This window comes from Phacochoerus africanus, chromosome 12 (genome assembly GCF_016906955.1).
Source record: "Phacochoerus africanus isolate WHEZ1 chromosome 12, ROS_Pafr_v1, whole genome shotgun sequence".
Taxonomy (NCBI): domain Eukaryota; kingdom Metazoa; phylum Chordata; class Mammalia; order Artiodactyla; family Suidae; genus Phacochoerus; species Phacochoerus africanus.
In genome coordinates, this window is record NC_062555.1 from 47,547,618 (window position 1) to 47,573,913 (window position 26,296).

At 38.2% G+C, this 26,296-nt stretch overlaps 1 protein-coding gene across 10 annotated transcripts in view; it reads left to right on the forward strand.

The window, feature by feature from the left end:
- Positions 1–26,296, forward strand: part of ZEB1 (zinc finger E-box binding homeobox 1) — a 200,704-nt gene that overhangs the window by 167,319 nt on the left and 7,089 nt on the right. For 9 of the 10 annotated variants that reach the window (XM_047754874.1, XM_047754875.1, XM_047754881.1 and 6 more), the window contains 3 exons: positions 4,363–4,524; positions 11,399–11,601; positions 13,753–13,858. In XM_047754874.1, the coding sequence (XP_047610830.1) occupies positions 4,363–4,524; positions 11,399–11,601; positions 13,753–13,858 (471 nt within the window). Of the gene's footprint in view, positions 1–3,591; positions 3,674–4,362; positions 4,525–11,398; positions 11,602–13,752; positions 13,859–26,296 lie in introns of those variants that run through there. The other variant, XM_047754883.1, reaches the window with a different exon arrangement.

The following is a 26,296-nucleotide window of genomic DNA, read 5'->3' on the forward strand; positions in this document are numbered from 1 at the left end:
CCACATTGTTCAAGTCTCAACTATAGTTAAGTTACAGCCTAATTCCTGTCATATACAAAATGACATTTTTAACATCACTCTTACATTTGAAATCATACCATTTATTTTATATATGAATACCATTCATTTTTAAATATGAATAAGCTCTTCTTAGAGTCAGAAATGTTACATTATAATATTTACTCCTTGAACCCCTATTTCCATTCTACATAGCCTATAGAATTTGATGCAAACATAGTATATAGTTCCTGCTTGAAGGTATTTTTGATCAACTGTCACTTCTTTGCAAGCAAAACATGTATATAAGATGAAATTCAAGTTCTCTTTAGTTTCTAGTAACTATATGGCTCTAAAGATTTTTAAAAGTTTTATGAATTGATTTATCCTATAAATATTAGTACCATACAATTGATCACAACATACACTACAGATTTTAATATATATAGTTGATGCTTGAACAAAGCTGGGGTTGGTCACTGACCCTCCGCCCAGTCAAAATTCACATATAACTTATAGTCAGCCCCTCTCCAATGCAGTTCCTCTGTATACAGGGCCCCACCCTGACCACAGTTCCACATCCATAGACTTAACTACCTGGATCAGGTAGAACTGTAGTATTTACTACTGAAAAAGATCCAGTATAGGAATTCCCACTGTGGCACAACGAGATCAGCAGCATTTCTGCAGCACTGAGACGTAGGTTCACTCTCCAGCCTGGCACAGTGGGTTAAAGGATCCAGCATTGCTGCAGCTGTGGCATAGGTCTCAACTGCAGCTCAGATCTGATCTCTGGCCCCCAGGAACTACATGTACCATGGGGCAGCCAAAAAAGAAAAAATAATCCTGCATAAGCGGAAATGACATTAAGGAGCCGAAGTATTCTTTAATTAGTTGATATATCAGTAGCCTAATGTTACTTATTCTAGAATAAAAAGTGTTCATTTTTCTGTTTTTTATTTAACACTGAGATAACCTTATTCTCATAAATAAAAAGACAAAATACATTTTTGATATAAATGATTTATTCTTTACATACCTTCATAATTATATGCAAAGAATTATGGTTATCTATTAATAAAAATATCTTAAATGTCTTGTCAGCTGACAGTTCTATTAAATGCTCCTTCAATTTTGTTGAAAGGAAAAATTCAGGACAACCTAATTTGCTGAAGGATTTGTTTCCCAGTCATTAGACTTATTCATTCCCTCATTTCCTGGGACACATACCAAAGGCTTTGCCATTATCGAAGGACTAATAGTACCTGTTTGGGCTTTTATTACTTTTTTCCCCCTCACTTAGAGGCACCTTATCTAATACATTCAGTGGTTGGGGATACTGAAGTATTGCCATTTGCAGTACCTTTTTTCAGTACAATTTTTCTATAAAAACCCTTTCATCTTAACACTTGAACAAACTATATATATATATATATATATATATATATATATATATATATATATGTATATGTGTGTGTGTGTATATATATAGTGTTTTTAGGGCCACACCTGTGGCATATGGAAGTTTCCAGGCTAAGGGTCGAATTGGAGCTATAGCTACCCACCTACACCACAGCCACAGCAATGCCAGGTCCTAGCCTCATCTGCAACCTACACCACAGCTCATGGCAATGCTGGATCCTTAACCCACTGAGTGAGGCCAGATGTCAAACCCACGTCGTCACAGATTCTAGTCAGGTTCATTACCATGGAGCCACGACAGGAATTCCTGAACAAACTATATTTTGATCAATACTTTAGAGCTATAAACTTAGTTCATTCAATTTTTTGGAAAATTTGTACCTAGTAACCTAACAAATCCAGTTTTCACTGTTATATCAATCAACCAAATCAGACTTTCTGTCATTAAAAAAAATATATCTTCACTTTTCCAATTAAAATAAATGTTGATATGTATTTTGAGGAATTTTATAAAAGCTTTTTCTGTGAAGAATATATAAATTATAAATAATGAGGAATATATAAAGTATAAATAAATATATGCTTAGAGTATTCAGTAATGAGATTAAGATTATTTAGATCTAATCCAACTTTTTTATAAGTTAAAAAAAACTTTGACTCCAAATGAGTACCCTTACAACCAGTTATTGTATAAATAAGCTTATAACCTACTGAAGTTGCAAGGCTCATGTGTAAAATGCAGACTATGCATTTGAAAAATGTATACCATTTAATACCTCATTCTTCCATCTTCTAGCATATATATATCATTACTGGGCTATAGGAAATATAAACATTTTAAAGGTAGAGACTGTTTAATTGAAATAAATATTTTGTAATATAATTTGCTTAAAATATTTTAAGTATCTTGTCAAATCTGTAAGAAGTCACATAAAATATAAATTTGTTTCCTGAGTTTAGTTTAACTTGACTTTGAAGTTAGCTGAAAAGACCTAATGACACAGACTTGTACCGCTTCAGCTGTTCAGAAATGCTTATTGTTCTAGCTAACGACAGAGCCTAGGAATGATGTTTGAGATACTCTGCTTTGTTCTCACCAGGGTCCTGAAGAGCAGTGAATTTTTTAATAATAGTCAGGGAATGAAACAAGTGAGGTCATTAAAGGAAAATTACTCTCCCTCCCTCTGGTCATGTAATAGCTGATCTCAGAACTTCCTAATGAGGGCCAGAATATCCCCATTTCAATTGCCGCGCTTTACTCCGATGGAAGTCCATGTAAACAGGAAAGGCTGCCTGCCTAGAGTACTCTTATGTTGCCCTGCTTGATCAGTAAAGAGGGTTCCCCCTGGTCAGTATTTTGAATTGTTTTCCTCTGGCAACCTGGAGGGTTTACACTGCAAGGCAGGCACCATATTAATGCAATGGAAGGAGGAAAGGATGTGCCTCTCCTTTAAATTAGAGCAAAGGACTGTGAAAAGGGGGTGGCAAGAAGGACCTTCATCGTTCTAGGAAGGACCATGCATGAAAGAGGAGAATCTGGAAATAGATTCTTTTTAAACCAGCAGGACCAGCTCACCTCTTGGAGTCTTCACTCCTGGATCCAATAACCCCATTTACTTACCACTGGCATCAGTACAGTTGGCCCATGAACAGTACAGGGTTTAGGGGCGCCTAACCCTCCCCACAGTGGAAGATCTGTGTATCATTTATAGTCGCCCCCCCCTCAATGCAAAGTTCCTCTGCATCCACAGTTCTACATCCACAGATTCAACCAACCACAAATCTGCAGGACTGCAGTATTTACTGTTAGAAAAAATCCAGGATAAGTGGACTGTCATGGTTCAAACTTATGTTGTTCAGGACTCAGCTGTATATAGCAGATAATAAACAATTGATAGCTATTGGCCGTATTTAAAAGGAAGAAAAAATGATGAGTCACCACTATTACTATGCCATTGGCCCTGAGGTTTTTAACAGCAGCCACTCTGAGGACTTCGGTTCCTACCACTGTGCAAGATGATTTTAATAACCATTGAACAAAAAGGTGCCCATACATTACCATTTTAATTTGGCCCAGTTCAGTCCGTTGTTTTACAAATGCAGAACTGAGCCCAGTCTGCAGTGTGAAGAGTCAGCCATGAGACACTTGGCGGCCACACTGACCCAGTACAGTTGCCAGCGGTATGGAGCAGCAGAGGAAAAGGACCACAAGCCTGCCCTGCAAAACCAGCATGCCCTGGGCTGCCTTCTCAAAGTGAGACCTGCTGTTATCCTCAGAACCTTCTAACTCAGGGAAAGCTGCCTCTCCCTAACCCCACAGCCACACACTTACTGAGCCAGAACTACAGAAGGAAGAGCCCTGCTTGTATCTGAATATTAGGGGAGATAGGAAGCAATTGTATCAATTTGATATGCTGACTCTTACTAGAAACCTTTCTAATGGTAGGTAACTATTAAAGCTATTTTCTGAGAAATCACATAACTGAACTAAATTTCAGAATGGTTTGTCACTCAGAGAATGGTTCAGATTTCAAGTACAACTCTAAATATGATATGGTAGGTCACCAGGAAGGACTGGGGTTGAGAAATGTTTTTCTCTTTTCCTGTATTCCTTGCTTTATCATTGATTCAGACACTAAGGATTTATTTAGCTAGCTTTCTCTGGGTCTTTTTCATCATAAAATGGAATAGAAGTACAACTCTAAAGCTTACAAAGGGATATTGGAAAATGTCAAGACTTTTGTAACACTTTAAATTTAGGAAAGCAGACTTCTTAATAGATTACATAGAATGAGTGAGTTTTGTTTCTAACGTTCAGTAAATATTTCCTGCAAATTCCGGAACAATCTTGAATAATTCTCTCAAGACAAACAATTTCTTATTTAGGAAAACTATGTAACAACTTGGTGAAATTGCTTTTTATAGAATATTCTTTTATTTTAGTAAAAGATGACGAATGCGACTCAGATGCAGAAAATGAACAAAACCACGATCCTAATGTTGAAGAGTTTCTGCAACAACAAGATACGGCTGTCATCTACCCTGAGGCACCTGAAGAGGACCAGAGGCAGGGCACGCCAGAGGCCAGCGGGCACGATGAAAATGGTAAGTGGAGCTTCATGGCCACTCTGTTTTCATCTCTAAAGGATTATTGCTTCCATTACTCTATGTGGAAACCCACTCTACTGTGGGAAGATTTTTGAAAGCCAGAATTTACTGGAGGTGGCTGCAGTGAGGACTCTTTAATCAATGGAACACTGTCCATGGTAACAGCGTAGTGTTATGTTAGTGGCATATCGTGGATCTAGTGTAATGCCGCTGCATGTGGAAATGCTTAGCACAGTGCCTGGCCATTGATTTCCATTCACTGCCATGGCAGCAAGTACTAGAAATGAAACTAGGATGATCCCTACTCCCCCTGGATTCTTCTCTACTGTTCTAGCAAGAAAAACATGGTTGTCTTGTTCAAAACATGCTCATTTGGAGGCAAGTGGTTTTTCTGTATCTACCTGATAGTCCTCTCTGTTATGAATGGCCAGTGTATAAAGAGTGGTAAAATGCAATAATAGTGTGTTAATGCTCTCTTGAAAAGAACTAAGCTGTCATTCTGCCTTCTGTACACTAGAAACAAGTGAAAATAGCATGCAGGTATTTGTGTATAAATTTTACACAGTATATATACCAAGAACTAGGAAGTTAACATGGAATGTTTGAGGATACTTGAAATATTAAGATCCTATATCTGGTTTGGTTTTTCTAGGGTTCTCAGTTTAATGGAAAGACTTAGCTTAATATTCAAATAATCAACTTGTTTAAAGACTTTTTTCAGAGCAGTTTTAGGTTTATAACAAAATTGTACAGAGGTACAAAAATTTCCTGTATACTCGCTGTCGCTATGCATGCATAGCCTCCCCCGTTATCAACATAACTCACCTGAATGGTACTTTTTTCTTTTTTTTTACCAAGGATGAACCTACATTGATACATCAGAATCACCCCCAAGTCCATAGTTTATTTGGGGGTCCAGTTTTGGTGTTGTATGCTCTGTGGGTTTGGACAAATGTATAATGACATGTGTCCATCACTATAGTATCAGAGTATTTTCACTGCCCTAAAAACCCTCTATGCTCTTAACATTCATCTTTCCTTCCCTCCCCCTCACAACCACTGATGTTTTTATATCTCCATAGTTTTACCTTTTCCAGAATGTCTTAGCGTTGGAATCATACAACATACAGCCTTTTCAAATAGGCTTCTTTCATGTAGTATTATGCGTTTAAGTTTCCTCCATGTCTTTTCATGGATTGATAACTCATTTCTTCTAAATGCTGAATAATACTCCATTGTCAGGATGCAGCACATGTTATTTATCCATTCACCTACTGAAGGACACCTTGGTTGCTTCCAAGTTTTGACAGTTATGAATAAAGCTGCTTAAATATTCATGTACAGATTTTTGCCTGGACGTAAGTTTTCAGCTCCTTTAGGTAAATACTAAGCACAGTTTCTGGATCACTTGGTAAAAGTATGTTTAGTTCTAGAAGCAGCTTTCAAACTGTCTTCCAGAGCAGCTGTACCACTATGCATCCCCACCAGCAGTGAATGAGAGTTCCCATTGTTCCACATCTTCACCCACATTGTATGTTGTCAGTGTTGCAGATTTGGGGCATTCTAAGTAGGATGTAGTAGTATCCTGTGGTTTTAATTTGCATTTTCCCTAACGAAATATTATGTGCAGCATCTTTTTATACTTATTTGCCATCTATATATCTCCTTTGGTCAAAGTCTTTAGACCATTTTTAATTGAATTATTTGGTTTCTTACTGTTGAGTTTTAAGAATTCTCTGTACATTTTGGATAAAAGTCCTTTGTCAAATGTGTCATTTGCAAATATTTTTTTCAGTCTATGACTTATCTTCTAATCCTCTTGTTATTGTCTTTCACAGAACAGAACATTTTCATTTAATCAAGTCACTTATTTAATGAAGTCATTTCATTTAATGAAACTTATCAGTTATTTCTTTCATAGCTCATGCTTTTGGTATCTAAACAGGCATTGCCATACCCAAAGTGATACAGGTTTTCTGACTTATTTTCTGAGTCTTATAATTTTGCATCTTACATTTAGCTTAGTCTGTGACCCATTCTGAGTTGATTTTCGTGAAGTGTGTAAGATCTGCGTTTACATGCGCTTCTTGTACGTGGATGTCCAGTTGTCCCATTTCAGCTTGTTGAAAAGACTATCTTTGCTCCATTGTATTGCCTTTGTTCTTTGTCAAAGATAAGTTGACTCTGTTTGTGGGGATCTATTTCTGAGCTCGCTGTTTTATTCCATTGATCAATGTGTCTACTCTCATGCCAGCACCACACTGTCTTGATTACTGCAGCTTTATAGTAAGCCTTGAAGCTGGGTAGTGTCAGTCCTCCAGCATTACATTTCACCTTGAACACTGTGTTACCTCTTCTGGGTCTCTTGCCTCTCCACATAAACTTTAAAATGTTTGTTAATATCCATCAGGTAACTTGATTGGGATTGACATTGACTCTGTAAGATCAAGTTGGGAAGAACTAATATCTTGACAATATTGAGTCTTCTTATCCATGAACATGGAATATCTCTTTATTTAGTTCTTGATTTCATTCATCAGAGTTTTGTGGTTTTCCTCAAATAAATCATATACATATTTTATTAAATTTATGCATAAGTATTTCAAAAATTTGGTGCTAATGTAAATAGTATTGTATCAATCAATTTGAAAAATCTTGAAGGACATTGAGAAGGATGGTACAGAAAACAAAACAGATTCCATTACAAAGAGTCAACTGTACCTTCCTTAAATTAGGAATCAGCTATGAAAACGAGCAGAAAGGGAAGTTTCACTCCAGAATAGATAGAATTTCTGTAACTAATTTAGTAGTGACAAAGGAAAAAGAAGTAGGATACTCTAGAATTGTTTCCTCTAGTGCAATGAAAGGACACATTTCCTTCTTCTTTTTTTTTTTTTTTTTTTTTTTTGCCATGCCCATGGCATGCAGAAGTTCACAGGCCAGGGATTGAACCCACACCACAGTGGTGACAACACTGAATCCTTAACCGCTAGGCTGCCAGGAAACTCCCTAAGACACATTTCTGAAGTCTGTAGGGAATCGCCCCATCACCCCAGGGACATTGCATTTGAGCTTAATGATTGGTGTTCTGTTGATCTATTTGCATATTTATAGAGTCCATAGTTATTGGCATTGTAATCCTGAAGGGCCTTACTTTTCTACTTTTGTTTCTTGTTTTTCTTTCTCTTAAAGAAAATGTGTTACCATTTCACCTGAAGAAGGAGTAAGTTACAATAAATGTTAAAGGGAAGCAGAAAATTTTTAAATACACATGTGTATATATCTGTAAATTTTATGTAACAAAGAGGTTTTCAAAAAGCCTCAGTGAGAGAAAATGACAAAGAAATGTTCCATTGCATAGATCAGATAAGGTTAAACTTTGTAAAGTCCATTGTTGCAAATCAATACAGTAAAATTCCATAAAAATCTGGGCCCCAACTGTTCTGAATTAGTAAAACATTTGAATTATACACTATATCTTTAATTCAGGTATTCATTATTTTCAGGTATATAATATAACTTAACTGCTAATACTATATTTCAAAGAAGATATTCTCTCACACCAGCAACATCTGTTTCCATATAAAAAGCAATTATCTTCAGATATGCTTAAATTTTTAATGTTTTAATAGATTAAACATGCTATCCTGCACTACTAAAGTTGTAAAGAGGGAAACTTCACCAGGTTGATTTATCACAAATTTTGGTTCATTGGCAAAAAAGGAGGTTTTTGGTTCATTGGCAAAAAAGGAGGTTTTTCATGGGTTTTATATTCTGCCTACTAAAGGAAGCTTAAAATACAGAAATTTAAAATGATTTTTATTCATTTTTTAAAGTTTTATTTAAATATGGTTGGTTTACAATGCTGTGATAATTTCTGATACACAAAATTATTCAGTTATAGATATATACACATCCATTTTCTTTGAGATTCTTCTCCCATCTAGATTATCACAGAATATTGGGTAGAGGCCTCTGTGCTCTACAGCAGGTAGCCGTATACCTCAGTGTGCATATGCCAATCCCAAACCCCAGTCCATCCCTCCCTCCCCACCTGTCCCCTTTGGTAACCATAAGTTTGTTTTCAAAGTCTATGAGTCTGCTTCTGTTCCGCAAATAAGTTCATTTGTATGTTTTTTTAGATTCCACATATAAGTGGTATCATACGATATTTGTCTTTCACTGTCTAACTTCACTTAGTATGAGAATCTCCAGGTCCATCCATATTACTGCAAATGGCATTCTCTCATTCTTTTTTTTTGGTGGAGTAGTATTCCATTGTACATATGTACCACATCTTCTTTATCTGTTCATCTGTCAGTGGACATTTAGGTTGCTTCCATTTCTTGGCTGTTGTCACTAGTGCTGCTAAGAACATTGGGGTGCATGTATCCTTGTGAATTATGGTTTTCTCTGGATAGATGCCCAGGAGTGGGATTTCTGGATCATATGGTAGTTCTTATGTTTTTTTTAAATAAGTATATTCATGGTCACAGATCTATAGATTATAATTTAGGAGTTCCCACTGTGGTGCATTGGGCTAAGAATGAGAGAGGGAGAGGGAGGGAGAGAAAGAGAGGAATGAAGGAAGGAATTAGAGTTCAAAAAATGGTCAGACAGGAGTTCGCGTCGTGGTGCAGTAGTTAACGAATCCGACTAGGAACCATGAGGTTTCGGGTTCGGTCCCTGCCCTTGCTCAGTGGGTTAACGATCCGGCGTTGCTGTGAGCTGGGGTGTAGGTTGCAGACGCGGCTCGGATCCCGTGTTGCTGTGGCTCTGGCGTAGGCCGGTGGCTACAGCTCTGATTCAACCCCTAGCCTGGGAACCTCCATATGCCGCGGGAGCGGCCCAAGAAATAGCAAAAAGACCAAAAAAAAAAAAAGTCAGACATAGGTTGGATTTTTTTTTTTTAGTACTATTGAATAGCTGCCATAAGTTTATTAGAGGAATTCTAAAAAGAAACGTTTTTCTCTTACATGACAAGTCTTCATTGCTGAAAAGTGAATTTTTTAAAAACAATCCAATGTTTTTCAAAACAAGAAAAAGGTTTAACTTTTAAACCTATTCATTCTATAACTTACTTATGTTAAATATTTAGATTTACTTTTATTTTATGCCCTTGGCCTAAAAGAATAAATTCATCTCTCATATGTGTGAGAACACTCAATGGATATTGATATATGAAAATAAGTTGCTGTTAAAATATGAGGAGCTTATCATTTTACAGAATTATTAGTGTTTTGTTTATTTATTAGAAGGATTAATCCTGAGGGCAAAGAAGAAAATAGAACATAATGCAGGCAGACGGCTTTACAACACAGGAGCACAAGCAGCTTGAATAATGGAAATCACACTGTGACTGGTGTGGATAACCAGGGACCCATAATGATGGAGTGACTTCCTGCTGTTGAAACCAGCTGAGATCAATAGGACAGGCAGGTTAGCCTGGCCACGAGAATGCCCCAAATGTTGATTTCCTACTTGCCTGTACAAACAGGAAATTGATACCACACCAAACATAACATTTCTTCCCCAAAATTTCCTCCCGCGGCTACCCTGTTTCCCAAAGAAGTCGTCATGTTAGTGATCACCATCAGAAAACTCTCTGGCTCCAGTTGCCATCCTAGCTAATCACAGAAGATACCATCATAAACCTTGGTCCTGGGTGTTTGATTTTATTCATATATTTGATACATATTTCACTGTATTCAGCTACGTAGAATCGTGTGCTCAGCCTGTTATTTGCAGGCTGGTCCTTGAGCACGACAGTGAACTTATATGGGCTTGAACGTGTAACTCTTCACAGTAGCATGTGTTTATAGATGCGTCAGATTTGTTTCTGCTGAACCACAATGGGAACTCCAGTAGCACATGTTTATGAAGCATTTGGAGACTGTTATGAAATTTTCTCTAGTGGCCTAGTTTTCCATAAGAAATTCAAAATGAAGGTAAAGATGATATTTACAATAAGGTGTCACTTAGGACTTATTTCTTTAGAGAAATGTATCAAATATGGAAATCTACTCTTAGTTAAATAATATTAATGGGCAAAGTAGTATTACATTTTAGGACTGGCAGGTTTAGATGGTTCCATATATAAAAACATATATAGTTCATTTTGTGAACTACAATTTATCCACAATGCCCTTATTTTCTGAATGCCGTCCTAATAGTCATCCATATAAAACTATACAGAAAATGCATCAGTGTGTTTCAGGAAGGGAAGGAGCATGAAGAATCATGCAGGGCACATCTTAATGGGCCAGGCCTGAATCTGTCTCCCTCTCCTGACCCCGCCCCACAGAACACATTCTTTTGCTCTGAACTTGGTCTTCTGTCCACAGCTGACTGCAAGGGAGTCTTAGAAACACAGTCTTACTATGTACTACTTACTTACCCTCTGATGACAGTAACTGGAGTGTCCTTTCTAAGTTTCAAAGAGTGAACATGCAATAAATAATGATACTGTTGTTAACTCTATAGAAAGATTGTTACAGTGTACAAATCCCTTTCCTATACATGCATTTACAAATGTGACCTACATTCTGATTTTACTTTTGTTTTCTTTGTCTAATTAATCACACAAAAGAAGGGAAGAATTATGTTTCAGTGGAAAAGACATGAGACTTGAAAGTCAGACAGCACACATTTGTCCCTGACTTCATCATATGATAGCTGTGTGATTTGAAAGTTATTTAACCTCTCCTGAGCCTCGCATTTTCTCTCCATAAAATAGAGAGGCACATTAGCATTTTGTATTGAGTATCAAATACAAAGCATACTGTCTGGCACCAGCATAGGGACTCAGTGGTAGCTTTGGCAATATTTTTTGAATGTTTTCAATCAAAAATACATGGCCTTTCTTTTACAGGGACGCCAGATGCATTTTCCCAGTTACTCACCTGCCCTTATTGTGACAGAGGATATAAGCGCTTTACCTCTTTGAAAGAACACATTAAATATCGCCACGAGAAGAACGAAGATAACTTCAGCTGCTCCCTGTGCAGTTACACCTTTGCATACAGAACCCAACTTGAACGTCACATGACCTCCCATAAATCAGGAAGAGATCAGGTAGGTGAAAGGACTCAGGGTTCACTGACTTGCCCAGCTGGGAATTCACTTCTCCCTAGAAGGCAAGGGCTTTAATATACTTCACAATTAAAGAGGGGTACTGGAGTGTCTTGTCTGCAGCCTTCTAAAAATGAAAGTGATTATTTATTTGGATTATCTGGTCATTTCTCAGTTAAAAAGCAGCATATGAACACTATTTTAGAGGTAACTGAGTTTTTTTCTTTTTCAGATAAAGTCTCTTTCAGCTTGATTCAATAATTGTGCTTATACCAAAACAAATATATAACCAGGAGGCCTAAGAGTAATTTAGGCTATGAGGCAGCAAACGGAGGGCAGAATGTCTGCCTTTCTGGTCTTTGAAAATCATACTGTGACCTAAAGATAAGCATTTCCATGTCTTATTAATTTATTCATTCACCAAATATTTGGGTTTGGATTCTGTGTCAGGCACAAGAATGGAAAAGATGAGTGAAGCCCCTGACAGTAGAGGACGTGTTTTAGTAAGTGTTAGATAACAGGTAAGCTAGAAAAACAGGTAGAATGAAGAAAAATACAGCAGAGTAAGGGGATAGAGAGTGACGTGACGTGGTGCAGGATGGACTGATAAGGGAGTGAGGGAAAGAGAGGGCCCAAGGATGATTCCAAAGTTCAGGACCTAAGCAATGATCAAGAAAATGAGGGTGTTATTCACAAAGGGAAGAAACACTGGAGGAGGAGCCAGTTTTCAGGAGGGAAAAGAGAAGTTCAGTGCTTGTCGCGTGAGCAGTTGCCTGTGGCTTTCCAGTGGGGATCATCTAGGATGCAGCTGAGGAGGGAACGGTCAGGGGAGATCGTTTGGGGACTGTCACCATATATTTGGGTTCAAAGCCATGGGTTTGGGGGAAGGGGAGCCAGATGGATGGTAAGCACTTGTTCGCTTTCCTTCCTGTCGGAAGGACAGAGGAAGAGTCCAGCCAAGGAGAACATGAAGCAAGCGCAGCTTGAGTTAAGCCTCTGAAACGGGGGTAGAATCTTACCAGTCACAGTTAAGGGGAAACAAGGCCAAAAAATAAGGGACAGTATAAAGGAGAGCAAGGGGATGAAGAGTAGCATGTGTGAGACTCACTCACTCACTAAGGCATGGACTCCTCATAGAGATTTGGTGAGGGGTAAGCCTGGGAGGCCAGCGCTGTCACCCTGGAATCCACAGGCTCAGAGTCTAGGTTCAGCGGTTAATGAGAATCCTCTAGAAATTTATCAGCAGAATTTATTGAATAATTCAATGTAGGCAGTGCTTTTGTAAAATTAAAAAGGGTGCAGAATATATCTGAGATATATAAAATATATAAAAATATTGGATTTGATAAACCAGACAGAAAGTTACTATAATCCATATTTGGCTGAAAAGATAGTATTTTTTTTTTCGTCTTTTTGCTATTTCTTGGGCCGCTCCCACGGCATATGGAGGTTCCCAGGCTAGGGGTCCAATCAGAGCTGTAGCCACCAGCCTACGCCAGAGCCACAGCAACGCAGGATCCGAGCCGTGTCTGCAACCTACACCACAGCTCACGGCAACGCCGGATCATTAACCCACTGAGCAAGGGCAGGGACTGAACCCGCAACCTCATGGTTCCTAGGCGGATTCACCAACCACTGCGCCACGACGGGAACTCCCTATTTTTTTTTAAATCATCAGATTAAGGTTCACTTTGGAAATAGCAAACATATTAGAGACAGGATAAAGTCCTGGAAAAGCCCAGCCCTTTTTTTTTTTTTTTTTTTTTCCTGTTTAGTTACCATGCCTTAGAAAGATGACTGAATGTTCTGGACCTTAGTTTCTTCATCTGTAAATCAGAGTGCAGGCGAGAGAGAGATCATCGCTGGCTCCTAGTAAAGTGTAGATTGTTCCTGCTAAGGTGCTGTTTTGCTTAGCACGGTGATTATGATACGCACTCTAGAGAGTAGAGATGTTCCTTTATGTCCAAATTCTGTTGCCACTCTCACCCTCCTTTTCGGTAATATTCCAAGTGTTAAATTTTTGCGATGCTACAATTTGAGGCCTTTAAAAAAGCAAAAGAATCATTAACACATTACTTTTAGCAGATTGGATGTTCTTTATGTTATGTTTAAAGGTTTTTGCTTTATAACTAAAATACCAACTCTTTCTTGCAGAGACATGTGACGCAGTCTGGGGGTAATCGTAAATTCAAGTGCACTGAGTGTGGAAAAGCTTTCAAATACAAACACCATCTCAAAGAGCACTTAAGAATCCACAGTGGTAAATATTTGGGTTTTTTTGTATACCTTGAATATCATAGCAAATATCATAAGTTAACATTGCCTGTGATCTACACACACGATTAGAAACTCAGCTTTTCTTTTAGGATAGAGACTAAGTGGAGAAACTTTCTCCTTATAAATGGTATTTTTCTTAGAATCTCAATCTTTGACAAAAGGTTATCAAGTTAATATGAGACACTCCACATTTACTCATCAGAATATAGCATGTTTTACCAAGACGTACAACCTAAAAACCCTTTAGCTTCCCAGTGAATGTTAATTTCATTGCCTCTTTGGCACAGTTAACAAGGGGATAATAAAGGGAATAGAGGGACTGTGTGCACAAGGAAATGAGGAGAGGAAGATCCTCTTTCCAGGAGAGTAGTAGAAATGGACTGCAGAGTGGAAGTGGCAGGAGGGCCATGTGGCCTCATGGGAGGGGAGGGCAGGGCAGTGCCCCTCCAAGGAGAATTTAAAGGCGAAGTATACTCCGCCCTCATCTCACCCTCCTGTTCTGCACTGTTCATTGTCTACATCTTTACTTACAAAATGAACATTTCTATATGGCAGAAATAATATGTCTCTTTTAGAAACTTATAAACAAAGAAAGCTCTATTCACATTTCTGTAGAGGCTCTACTTCCATGAAAGCTATTAAGAAACTCAATAGCGCCTCTTGTTGCATTATGAACTCTCATCTCCTGATTGATTGCCATGTGTTATTTACGATGTAAATAATGACAAAGAAACGTTAACTAATGAGTGGGAAATTATGGGTGTCTTCCCATTGCTTATCTTGTGAAAATTATTGTATTGACAGATTTTACAAATGCCACCTGCGAAAGAGTACCATTGAGTGGCTTTATGAGGGCTGGTTGGTGATATCTACATTTCATTTTGGAACTGCACTCCTAGGTGCTGTGCTGAATCACTCAACCAATTTCTCCATGTTAAGCTTGTATCCTGCTACTTTGCTTAATTTGCTGATCAGTACGAATAGTTTTTGTGTGGAGTCCTTAGGGTTTTCTATATCATGTCATCTGCATAGAGTGACAATTTTACCTTTTTTCTTCCAGTTTGGATACCTTTTATTTCTTTTGTTTGTCTGATTGCTGTGGCCAGGACTTGCAATACTATGTTGACTAGAAGTAGTGAGAGTGGGCACCCTTGTCTTGTTCCAGATTTTAGTGCGAAGGCTTTCGGCTTTTCTCCATTGAATATTATATTGGCTGTGGGTTTGTTGTAAATGGCTTTGTTCCCTCTATACCCATTTTGGTAAGAGTTTTTATCATGAATGGATGTTGGATCTTGTCAAATGCTTTTTCTGCAGCTATTGAAATGATCATGTGGTTTTTGACTTTTTTCTTGTTAATGTGGTGTATGATGTTGATTGATTTGCATATATGGAGCCATCCTTGTGAATCTGGGATGAATCCTGTTTGGTCGTGGCATATGATCTTTTTCAGTTTTTTGACTCAGTTGGCTAAAATCTTGTTGAGAATTTATGTGTTTATATTCATCAAAGATATTGGCCTATAATTTTCTTTTTTGGTGGTATCTTTTGTCTGGTTTTGGTATTAGGGTGATGGTGACCTCAGAGAATACCTTTGGGAGTGTTCTTTCTTCTTTTAAGAAGGATGGGTATAAATTTTTCTTTGTGTGTTTGGTAGAATTCACCTGTGAAGCCATCTGGTCCTGGACTTTTGTTTGTAGGGAGTGTTTTTATTACATATTCAATTTCATTTCTAGTCTGTTCAATTGATCTATTTCTTTTTGATCCAGTTTTGGCAGGCTGTATGTCTCTAGAAAGTCGTCCATTTCTTCTATGTTGTCAAATTTGTTGGCATATAGTTGTTCATAGTATTCACTTAACAGTTTTTTGTATTTCTGAAGAATCCGTTGGGAGTTCTCTTTTTTCATTTCTTATTTTGTTTACTTGAGTTCTTTCTCTTCTTGGTGATTCTGGCCACAAGTTTGTCAATTTGGTTTAGCCTTTCAAAGAACCAGCTCTTGGTTTTATTGATGTTTTTCTATTGTTTTCGGAATCTCTATGTTATTGATTTCCTCTCTGATCTCTATGATTTGCTTCCTTCTGCTGACTTTATTGTTCTTTTTCTAATTCTTTTAGGTGGTGGATTAAGTTGTTGATTTGAGATTTTTCTTCTTTTCTGAGGAAGGCCTGTATTGCTATGAACTTCCCTCTAAGAACTGCTTTTGCAGCATTCCATAGATTTTAAATAGTTGTGTTTTCATTATCATTTGTCTCTAGGAGTTTTTTAATTTCCCTTTTGATTTCCTCATTGACCCATTGGTTTTTAGTAGCATGTTGTTTAGTCTCCGTGTAGTCAGTTTTTTCTCATTTCTTTTCCTGTGATTAATTTCTAGTTCCATGCCATTGTGGTTAAAGAAGATACTTGAAATAATTCCTGTACTCTTAAATTTGTTGAGGTTAGTTTTGTGCCCCACTATGTGGTCATTCCTTGAGAACGTTACATGGTGCATTTGAATAGAATGTATATCCTGGGGGTTTTTTTGGATGTAATGTCCTGCAAAGTCTGAAGTTTCTATTTTGTCATTTAGGATCTCTGTTGTCTTGATTTTCTGTCTAGAGGATCTGTCCATTGATGTGAGTGGGGTGTTAAATTCTCCTATTATTGTATTCCCATCAATTTCTCCTATGTCTGTTAGCATTTGTTGTATGTATTGGGTGCTCCTATATTAGGGGCATATAGCATTTGTTGTATGTATCTGGGTGCTCCTAAATTAGGGGCATATGTATTGACAATTGTAATATCCTCTTCTTGAATGGATCCTGTTATTATTAAATAGCGTCCTTCTTTGTCTTTCTTTATGGCCTTTGTTTTAAAGTCTATATTGTCTGATATGAGTACTGCAACTCCTGCTTGCTTGTCTTTTCCATTTGCATAAAATATCTTTTTCTATCCCCTCACTTTCAATGTATATGTGTCCTTTGCTCTAAGGTGAGTCTCTTGTGGGCAGTATATTGTAGGCTCTTGTTTTTTTATCCAGGCTGCCACCTTGTCTTTTAATTGGAGCATTCAGTTCATTGATATTTAATTATTGATAAATATGTATTTGTTGCCATTTTAAACTTTTCCAGTTGATTCTGTATTTCTCCTTTGTTCCTTTCCTTTTTGGTTGGATGATTTCCATTTATTTTATGCTTGTGTCCTTTTCTTTTTAGTTTTTGTGAATGTAATGTTTGGCTTGGTTTTGTGGTTGCTCTGTTTTTCAAGTGTGTTAACCCCTTCCAATATATGCTTGCTTTAGCCTGATAGTCATATAGGCTCAAACACATTCTTTAAAAAGAAAAGAAAAAGTATAGATTTTCTTTCTCTCCTTCCCCACAGTTTATGATTTTTGAAGTCCTTTTTAACATCTTCATGTTTGTCCCTTTGCTGTTCCTTGTGTTTATTGTCACTTTTACAGTAGGAATTTTTTTTCCTTTTAGATCTATATATTGGCTTATTTAAGTGATTGCTTTCCAATTGTAATTTCCTCCATCCTACTTCTTACTTCTTTTTTATTTAGAGGAGCCCTTTCAGTATTTCTTTTCGAATGGGTTTAGTATTGCTGCACTCTTAGTTTTTGTTTGTTGGAGATATTTTTTATTTCTCCTTATGTTTTAAATGATATTCTTGCTGGGTATAGTACTCTAGGCTGCAGATTTTTCCCTTTTAGAACTTTGAATATATCTTTCCACTCTCTTCTAGCTTTTAATGTTTCTGTAGAGAAATCAGCTGATAGCCTTATGGGGGTTCCCTTAATATTAACTCTTTGTTTTTCTCTTGCTGCGTTTAGAATCCTCTCTTTAGTTTTTGCCATTTTTATTATAATATGTCTTGGTATGGGCCTGTCTGGGTTCAACCTGTTTGGGGCCATTTCTGCTTCCTGCATCTTAATCTCTGTTTCTTTAGCTTTGGCAAGTTTTCACCCATAATTTCTTAAAATATGTTTTTCAATATCCTTTTCTTTTTCTTCTCCTTCTGGAATCCCTATTATGTGTAGATTGGCCTGCTTTATATTATCCCACAGATCTCATATTGCTTTCATGTCTTTTCATTTGGCTTTCTGTCTGCTCTCCTGATTGGGTGATTTCCATTTTTCTGTCTTCCAAGTCACTAATTCGTTCTTCTGCATTATTCATTCTGCTCTTCAATGCCTTTAGCTCAGCTTGTGTCTCTGCAAATGAATTTTCTAATTTTTCTTGGTTCCTTATATTTTCTAGTTCCTTCTGTATTACTATCTGTATTACTGTTCATATCCACCTTAATTCCTTCCTATTCACTCTTAATTCCTTCAGTATTTTCACAAACTCCTTTTTGAAATTGAAGTCTGTTAGACTGCTGAGGTCTATTTCATTATTTGCTCCTTCAGTTGAATTCTCCTGTTCTTTTAACAGGGAATGGTTCCTGAGCTTCTTCATTTTGCTTATATTTTTCTTATTCTGTGAGTTTAGGGAAAACAATTACTGTAGTCTTGGAGGGCTATTTATATGCTCGAGTGCTCCAGTATTTTGCTAGGGCTTAATTTTTATTTTTAGGGTGCTGTACGTGCTTTCAGGGAGATGGAGGCACTGGGCAGGGCTGGTAGCCAGTGCCTGGTTGCTGGGCCCCTGACAGTGGCAAAGACCAGGGGAGGATGGCACAGGCTGCTCCTCGTTGCAGGGCCCTGGGAAGTGACAGTGATCAGGCATGGGTAGGTGGCACCCAGAGCATTTGGCAGTGGTAGCAGCAGGGTGGATGTATTCCCATGGGAGTGAGAGCAACAACAGGTGGTGCTCAGTTGAAGTGCCCTCTTTGCCAACCTCTGAGGTGACTCGGGCCACAGGTGGTGTCTCCTAGTGGTGGTGGGCCACACCCCCCTCTGGGGGGTTCACAGACTCCTAGTAGTGGTGGGCCACACCCCCCTCTGGGGTCTGAGATGACTGCTGTGGTTTGTCCCTGCTGCCTGTAGATCACACATGAAGTACCACGTTGGGCTTAGCCCTCCACTTCCCTTAGCCCACACAAGAGGTGCCCAGCCACCCATACCCTGCACAAGAGGTGCTCAGTCACCCGTAGCCTGAGCAAGTGGTGCCTCTCCACCCATAGCCTGCACCAGAAGCACCCAGCCCAATGAGATTCTGCGCATGGAAAAATATCCCTGTGGCAGTCTGCACCCCCCTCCTGTGGTCTTCCCCAACAATGGTGCTTTGCTTCTTCTGTGGGCCCTGACCTCTCCTGGGTTCCCTTAGCTGTGGCATTGCACTCTGTAGCCCATGGCTTTTGGCTCCCCTGCGCATGGCACACTGCTCCCTAGTGCACCAGACTGTCTCCACACAGCCAACCCTAGTCCTCTCCAGAGCCTGAGTCTCTGTGCCCAGCACCTGCCTGAGCATCTCAGGTGGTGGTACAGATGGTGGTGCAGCTCTCACTCTGCTTTGCCCTCTTTAGTCAAGCTGCTGCTCTTTCTCTGTGACTTTGAGGTCCCTCTGTCTTGGCTGATCTCCCCGCCAGTTAGGTGGCTTCCCAGGGTATGGGTTACTTTCCTCTTTAACTGCTCCCTCTCAGGAGTGCTAGTCCAATCCTGATTCTTTCTCTCTCTCTCTTTTATCTTTTGTTCGACCCAGTTATGTGGAGGGTTTCTTGCCCTTTGTGGAGGTTTAAGGTCTTCTGCCAGAATTCAATAGATATTCTGAGTGAATCACTATACTATAGATGGTTTGTTTGGATATGTTTGTGGGAGAAGGTGAGTGCCACACCTTGTTCCTCTGCCATCTTGATCCTTCTCCTGGAGCAGTGTTAATTACATTTATCATGTTGTACTTTGCATCCCTAGTACTATTTACCTATTTATAACTAAAAGTGTGTCCCTTTTGACCACCTTCATCCAGTTTCCCTTCCCTCAGCCCTCTCCTCTGGGAACTACAGATCTGATCTCTTTTCCTGTAAGTTTGTTTGCTTTGAAACATAATTGACTTAGACCTCTATGTTAGTTCCTATTACACAACATAGTTATTTGATATTTGTATACATTTCTAAATAATCACCACAATAAGTCTAATTAACAATATGTCACCAAAGATACTACATATTTGTTGACTGTATTCCCCCCCACTGTACATTTCATATTTATTTTGCAACTGGAAGCTTATGCCTTAATCTCCTTATCTATTACTTTCTTCCTCCAGTCCTGCCTCTCTGGCAGCCACCTGTTTTATTATGTTTGTTCATTTATTTTTTAGACCCCACATATATATGAAATATACAGTATCCATTTTTGTCTGACTTATTTTACCTAGAGTAATACCCTCTAGGTCCATTCATGTTGTCATAAATGGCAAAATTTCATTTTTGTATGGCTGAGTAATATCACATGGTATGTAGATAACATATCTTCTTTATCCATCTGTTGATAGACTTTAGGTTGCTTCCTTAATCTTGGCTATTTTGAAAAATGCTGCAGTGAATGTAGGGGTACATATGTCTTTTCTAATTAGTGTTTTCATTCTCTTTGACTAAATACCCAGAATGAGAATTGCTGGATTTTTAAGGTAGTTCTGTTTTTGATCTATTGAAAAATCTCCATACTGTTTTCAATAGTGGCTGAACCAATTTACACTCCCACCAACAGTGGCCTAGTGTTCCCTTTCCTCCACATCCTTGCCAGTACTTTTCATTTGTTGTCTTTTTTATAGTAGTCATTCTGACAAGTGTGTGCTGATATCTCATTGTGGTTTTGATTTGCATTTCCCTGATAATTAGTGATGTTGAGCATCTTTTCATGTGCCTGTTGGCCATCTGTATATCTGTTTTAGAAAAGTGTCTATTCAGATCCTCTGCCCATTTTTAATTAAGTTGTTTTTTTCTTTTGACATTGAGTTGTGTGAGTTCACTATGTATTTCACATAGAGGTTACAGTGTTTGCAGATATCTTCTTTTGAGTATATGGCTTTTTCATTTTGTTCATAGTTTCCTTCTTTGTACAAAAGCTTTTTAGTTTGATGTAGTCCCATTTGTTTATTTTTGCTTTTGTTTCCCTTGCCTGAGGAGACATATCCAAAAAGCTAATATTAAGATCAATGTCATGGCTCAGCAGTAATGAACCCAACCAGTATCCAGGAGGAGGTGGGTTCCATCCCTGGCCTCGCTCAGTGTATCAAGGATCCAGCGTTGTTGTGAACTGTGGTGTAGGTCGCAGACATGGCTCAGATCTGTTGTTGCTGTGGCTGTGGTGTAGGCCAGCAGCTGCAGCTCTGATTCAGCCCTAGCCTGGGAATTTCCATATACCTCGGTTGCAGCCCTAAAAGGAAAAAAAAAAAGTGAAAGATGTTTTCTTCTGGAAGTTTTATGGTTTTATGGTTTCAAGACTTACATTTAAGAGTTTTAATCCATTTTGAATTTATTTTTGTGCATTGTGAGGGAAATAGTAGCTTTATACTTTTGCATGTAGCTGTCTAGTTATCCCAACACTATTTATTAAAGAGGCTATCTTTTCCCCACTGTATAGGAGGTATACTCTTGCCTCCTTTGTCACACATGAATTGCCCTTATAAATATGGGTCCATTTCTGGGATCTCTCTTCTGTTCCATTGACCTATGAGTTTCTTTTTGTGCCAGTACCATGCTGTTTTGATTACTGTCACTTTGTAGCATAGTTTGAAATCAGGGCACATGATACCTCCAGATTTGTTCTTCCGTCTCAAAATTGTTTCAGTTAGTGTTTCCATACAAATTTTAGAGTTGTTCTAGTTCTACGAAAAAATGCTGTTGGTATTTTGATAGGGATTACATTACATTAAATCTATAGATTGCCTTGAGTAGAGTATTACACTCATTCTAACAACATTCATTCTTCCAGTCCATTAACAGAGTAAATCTTGCCATCTTTTTGTGTTGTCTTCACTTTATTTCATTAGAATCTTATTGTTTTCCTAGTATAGATCTTTTATCTCTTTAGGTAGATTTAGTCCCAGGTACTTTATTCTTTTCGATGTGATTGTAAATGGGATTATTTTCTTAATTCCTCTTTCTGATAGCTTGTGGTTAGTATGTATAAATGCAACAGATTTCTATATATTAATATCATATCCTGCAGCTTTACTGAATTCATTGATGAGCTCTGGTTGTTCCTGGTGGCACCTTTCAGATTTTCTTTGTATACTATCATGTCACCTGAGACAGTGATAGTTTTACTTCTTCCTTCTAATACCTTGTTGAATAAGTGGCAACTTTGTCTTGTTCCTGATCTTAGAGGAAATGCTTTCAGCTTTTCTCCACTGAGTATGATGTTAGCTCTGGGCTTGTCATATATGCCCTTCATTATGTTGAGGTATATTCCTTCTGTATACACTTTGTTGAGAGCTTTTATCACAAATGGATATTGAAGTCTGTCAAAAGCTTTTTCTCTATTAATACCATATGATTTTTATTCTTTAATTTGTTAATTGAGGTATACCACCTTGATTTGTGGATATTAAACCATCCTTGCATCCCTGGCATAAATCCCACCCAATCATGGTATGCATGGTCCTTTTAATGTATTGTTGAATTCAGGGTGCTCATATTTTGTTGAGTTTTGTATCCATATTCATCAGAGATATTGGCCTGCAGTTTTCTTTTTTGTAGTGTCCTTGTCTGGCTTTGGTATCAGAATGATGCTGGCCTCATAGACTGAGTTCCAAAATGTACATTCCTCTGCAGTTTATTCAAATAGTTTGAGAATAGGTGTTACATAAATAAATTTTTTAGTAACTTCCCTTCTTACCAGAAATGATTTGAAGCTGTTGATAGAAATATAGCTAATTTAAGGGAGTTTTTTAAAATGTTAAAATTAGGGTAGAGGAAGGAAAAGAAAACTTAAAGTAAGAGTCATATACAAAATGAATGTAATATGGTCCTATTGTAGTTAAAAGGATTTATCGTATCTTATATGACAGAAAATTGGGAAGCACAGATCATACCAAAGATTGAAATATGTCCAGAAACAAGAAGTTGATATTTAATCACAAAATCCTGCATTGGTAGTTAAAAATACATCTCAATCAATTAGTAAATAGGGAGCTAAAATCTGTAGTACCTAAGAAAAATTTTAGGAGTTTGGATGGTTGAGAGCTTTATATAAGCTAATATTCTGCTGCTCCTTTAGAAGATAGGGCAAATTTAGGCCACATCATGGAACACAAACTCCCACTCTGCTCTGCTGTCCATTCATTGTGTATTTATGTCTGTCTGACTCTTATATTAAATAATTTTAATACAGAAAGAAATTTTAAAACATATAATAAAAAGACAGGGATGAAATAAACATGTGAAAAAAAGGAATAGTATGAATTCCTTTGCACATGCTAGAAGTGACCACAAATTAGGCTCTAAGGCTTAAAAGTAAGAAAACTGTAATTAGTGACCAAGACTGAGCAGTTTAAGTAAAAAGAACAGAAACTGTTGCTGGAAAAAGCACAACTCTTCTTGATACTAAGTCCATGGAGAAAATTGTTCCTTGAAGCATCATTAAGAAGAAAGAACAAAACATAGTTTATATTATCCTCAGAAATATCCTTAAAACAATACAGCAGAGAATTTGATAATGTTTTCTTTCTAAAATAAGATTCTTCAGTAGAGGCCAGTGACATTTCACCAAAGTACGATTCAGAAAAAGCACTGCACCAGAGTAGCCAGTGGGTCCTGTCCAAGCCTACAGCTCCTAATGGTCTGGTTAATTACAAAGAGAGATTTTCAGGCGGGGCTACTCAGTGTCACCCCAGATAAATACAGAAACTGAGGGGAGGTGTTTAGAAACTATTATACCAAGACAGTGCTGGGACAGTTTCATTGTGTTTTATATAATACTTGGTCCATAGGAGATTGAAAGAAAAAAAATCAACGATTAAAAACAAGTGATCCTTCACCACAAATAGTTTTTGAAAGCACTATTTATAGGGTACCTAGTAATAAATTAACTGCATATCCTTCAGGAAGCCTCTAATTTTTTTTCCCAACTGAGTTTTTAAAAGATACTGAGGATCAGGTTTCTAACTTACTCCTGAAATTGCCTAGACTGTTGCTCTCTCCTGATACCCATGAAATGAACCCTGTGCAGAATCACATGGGTCACTGTCTTTGACTTCTGCATGTAGGAACTCAGGCTGAGAAGGTCACCACCCCTAAGTGCAGAGGAGGTGCAAGAGAGCACTGGTGCCTGGGCTCTGACCCTCCCCAGCAAGTCACCTGGGTCTGTGGTGTGCTCTTGTCATTTTAGCCTGGAAACTTTGACATCTGGTGCAACCAAACACCCACCTCAGCCATTTAAGAGAAGTCAGTGGTCATCATGCACCTAACTTAGCAGCACATTCCTGATAGAACCTCCAGGGCTCAGTAGCTACAAGCACTAACCTAGATTGGTAAATTAAGTGATAATACTTTAGTTATAATCCATAACACTGTAAAGCTACAATTAGAAAGAAGGGTTTTTCTAACAATCATGGAGACTTTGACTTCAGAAGATTGTTCTGCAAACTTTCTAGCAAGGGTAAAATGTCAGGCTAATTCCCAACAATAATCATGATAACTAGCACTTATTGGACACCTGTGTACAAACGAATCCCACTTATTTATATGCAGTAGGTCACATAGTTCTCACAATAACCCTATGAGCCAGATGCTACTATTTCCTCCTGTTTAACCCTGGAGAAGAATGGAGGTGCAGAGAACTTAATGAGCCTGTCCAGAGTCACTCGGCAGGGACTGGCACCACTGGTTCCCCAGCACAGGCATCCTGACTCCAAAGCCTCTGCCCTACCCATTGTGCTCCTCTGCCTTGTTGCTTGTAAAGATAAAAATAATCGATATTAGAGATGCTTATTTTCCTGGTGAGCAAGAGAACAGGCAAGTAGCTCATCTAAAAATATCTTCAAATAATTAAGAATGTTGAAGAAAGAGAGATAGTAGGGCATATCCCTTGTTTTACCCCCAATGGAAATTTTTATCTCATGCATTTTGAGGATTGAACCACATTTCAGATGTCCCATTGGAAAGATATTGATAAACTGGAAAATTTCCAGAGGTGAGTTAAAGTGGGTAAGGCTTCTGAAAACCATGTCCCTCGAGGAATGTTTAAAAGATGTGGCTATGTCTAACATACACAAGAGAAATTTAAAATACATGCAACAGCTCTTCATCAATTTTAAAGTCTAGCCTGTAGAAGAAAAATTAGACTAGTGCTATGTGGCCACAGAAGCAAACTAGTACAGGGAAGTGGATATTCTAACAGGCGACTTGGGCTTAGTGCTCAACCTTCATCTTACTGCCTTTTGAAAGAATCACCACCATTTATTGAGAGCACACCGAACTGCATTTTGCTGTATAATTTCATCTGACTGCTGCAAAGACCCATTGAGTATCTACATGTTTATGCATCAACACCCTGAGGCCTGGAAGGGCTAAGAAAACAGCACATGACAGAGCCCTGGTCCTCAGCAGAGCCACCCTGGACCGTCTCTCCATAAAGGAGTTTAAGCAGAGGAGCCAGTGACAAGGACGATGTAAAATAAACTCCTCATTGGGAAGGAAGCCGTGTCAGAGTGCTTGTTAGATCCCGGCCAGTGCTCATTTGATTCCTCAGATAAATGTCTGAGACAAGATAATGTGCTTGTTTTAAACTTTATGACATTGAAGTTACTTTACTAGCTGAGCTTACCTTGACTTTTTTTTGCTGCTTTCCTTTATATTAAAAAGAAAGGGGAGATTAGAGACTTCATTTGGATACTGAGTAGATAATCAGCATCACATTTCAAATTTTACAATTAGCCACTCCTTTATCTAAAAAGGTTTAGAGAGCATCTTCATGACTGTACTGCAAGAGGTACAGCGGAGTAAAGGGCACACAAGCCCCGAGTTTCCTACCTCCCTGAACTTGGGAGCTGGTAGCCATTAAATTATAAATGATCAACAATAACTATGTATTAAAATTCAAGTAAAAAAGTCTGGGTTGTATGAAAATACTCCATTTAGCTAGCTCACTGCTTCTCAAAGCACTCTGTCAAAGTATCCCTAACAGCCCAGAAGGACAAATGCTGTGACCCCCAGAAAGTCTAGGGGAGCATTTACGGGAGGCCTCGGCAAGCAGGAGGCTTCTGTGACATTGTGTAAAATGTGAGGGAAAAAACAAATGGTGCATTTGTGCATCATAGCATAACCTGTGTTTTAATAGAAAGATAATGTTTTAAATTACCATAACCACTGTCCCTAAAGTTGAAACTCCAAGATGCTCTTCAAACCCGGCAGAACATTGCCTGATATATCCAGAAGTATGCACATCCCAGTCTAATAAGCCACAGCTTGTAACAATACCTGGTTTTTAAGAAACCTTATGGATATGGAAGGAGAGCATGTTTAAGTCTGAGGAGGGATTTTACCTGCGTTCCTTTACTCTAACAT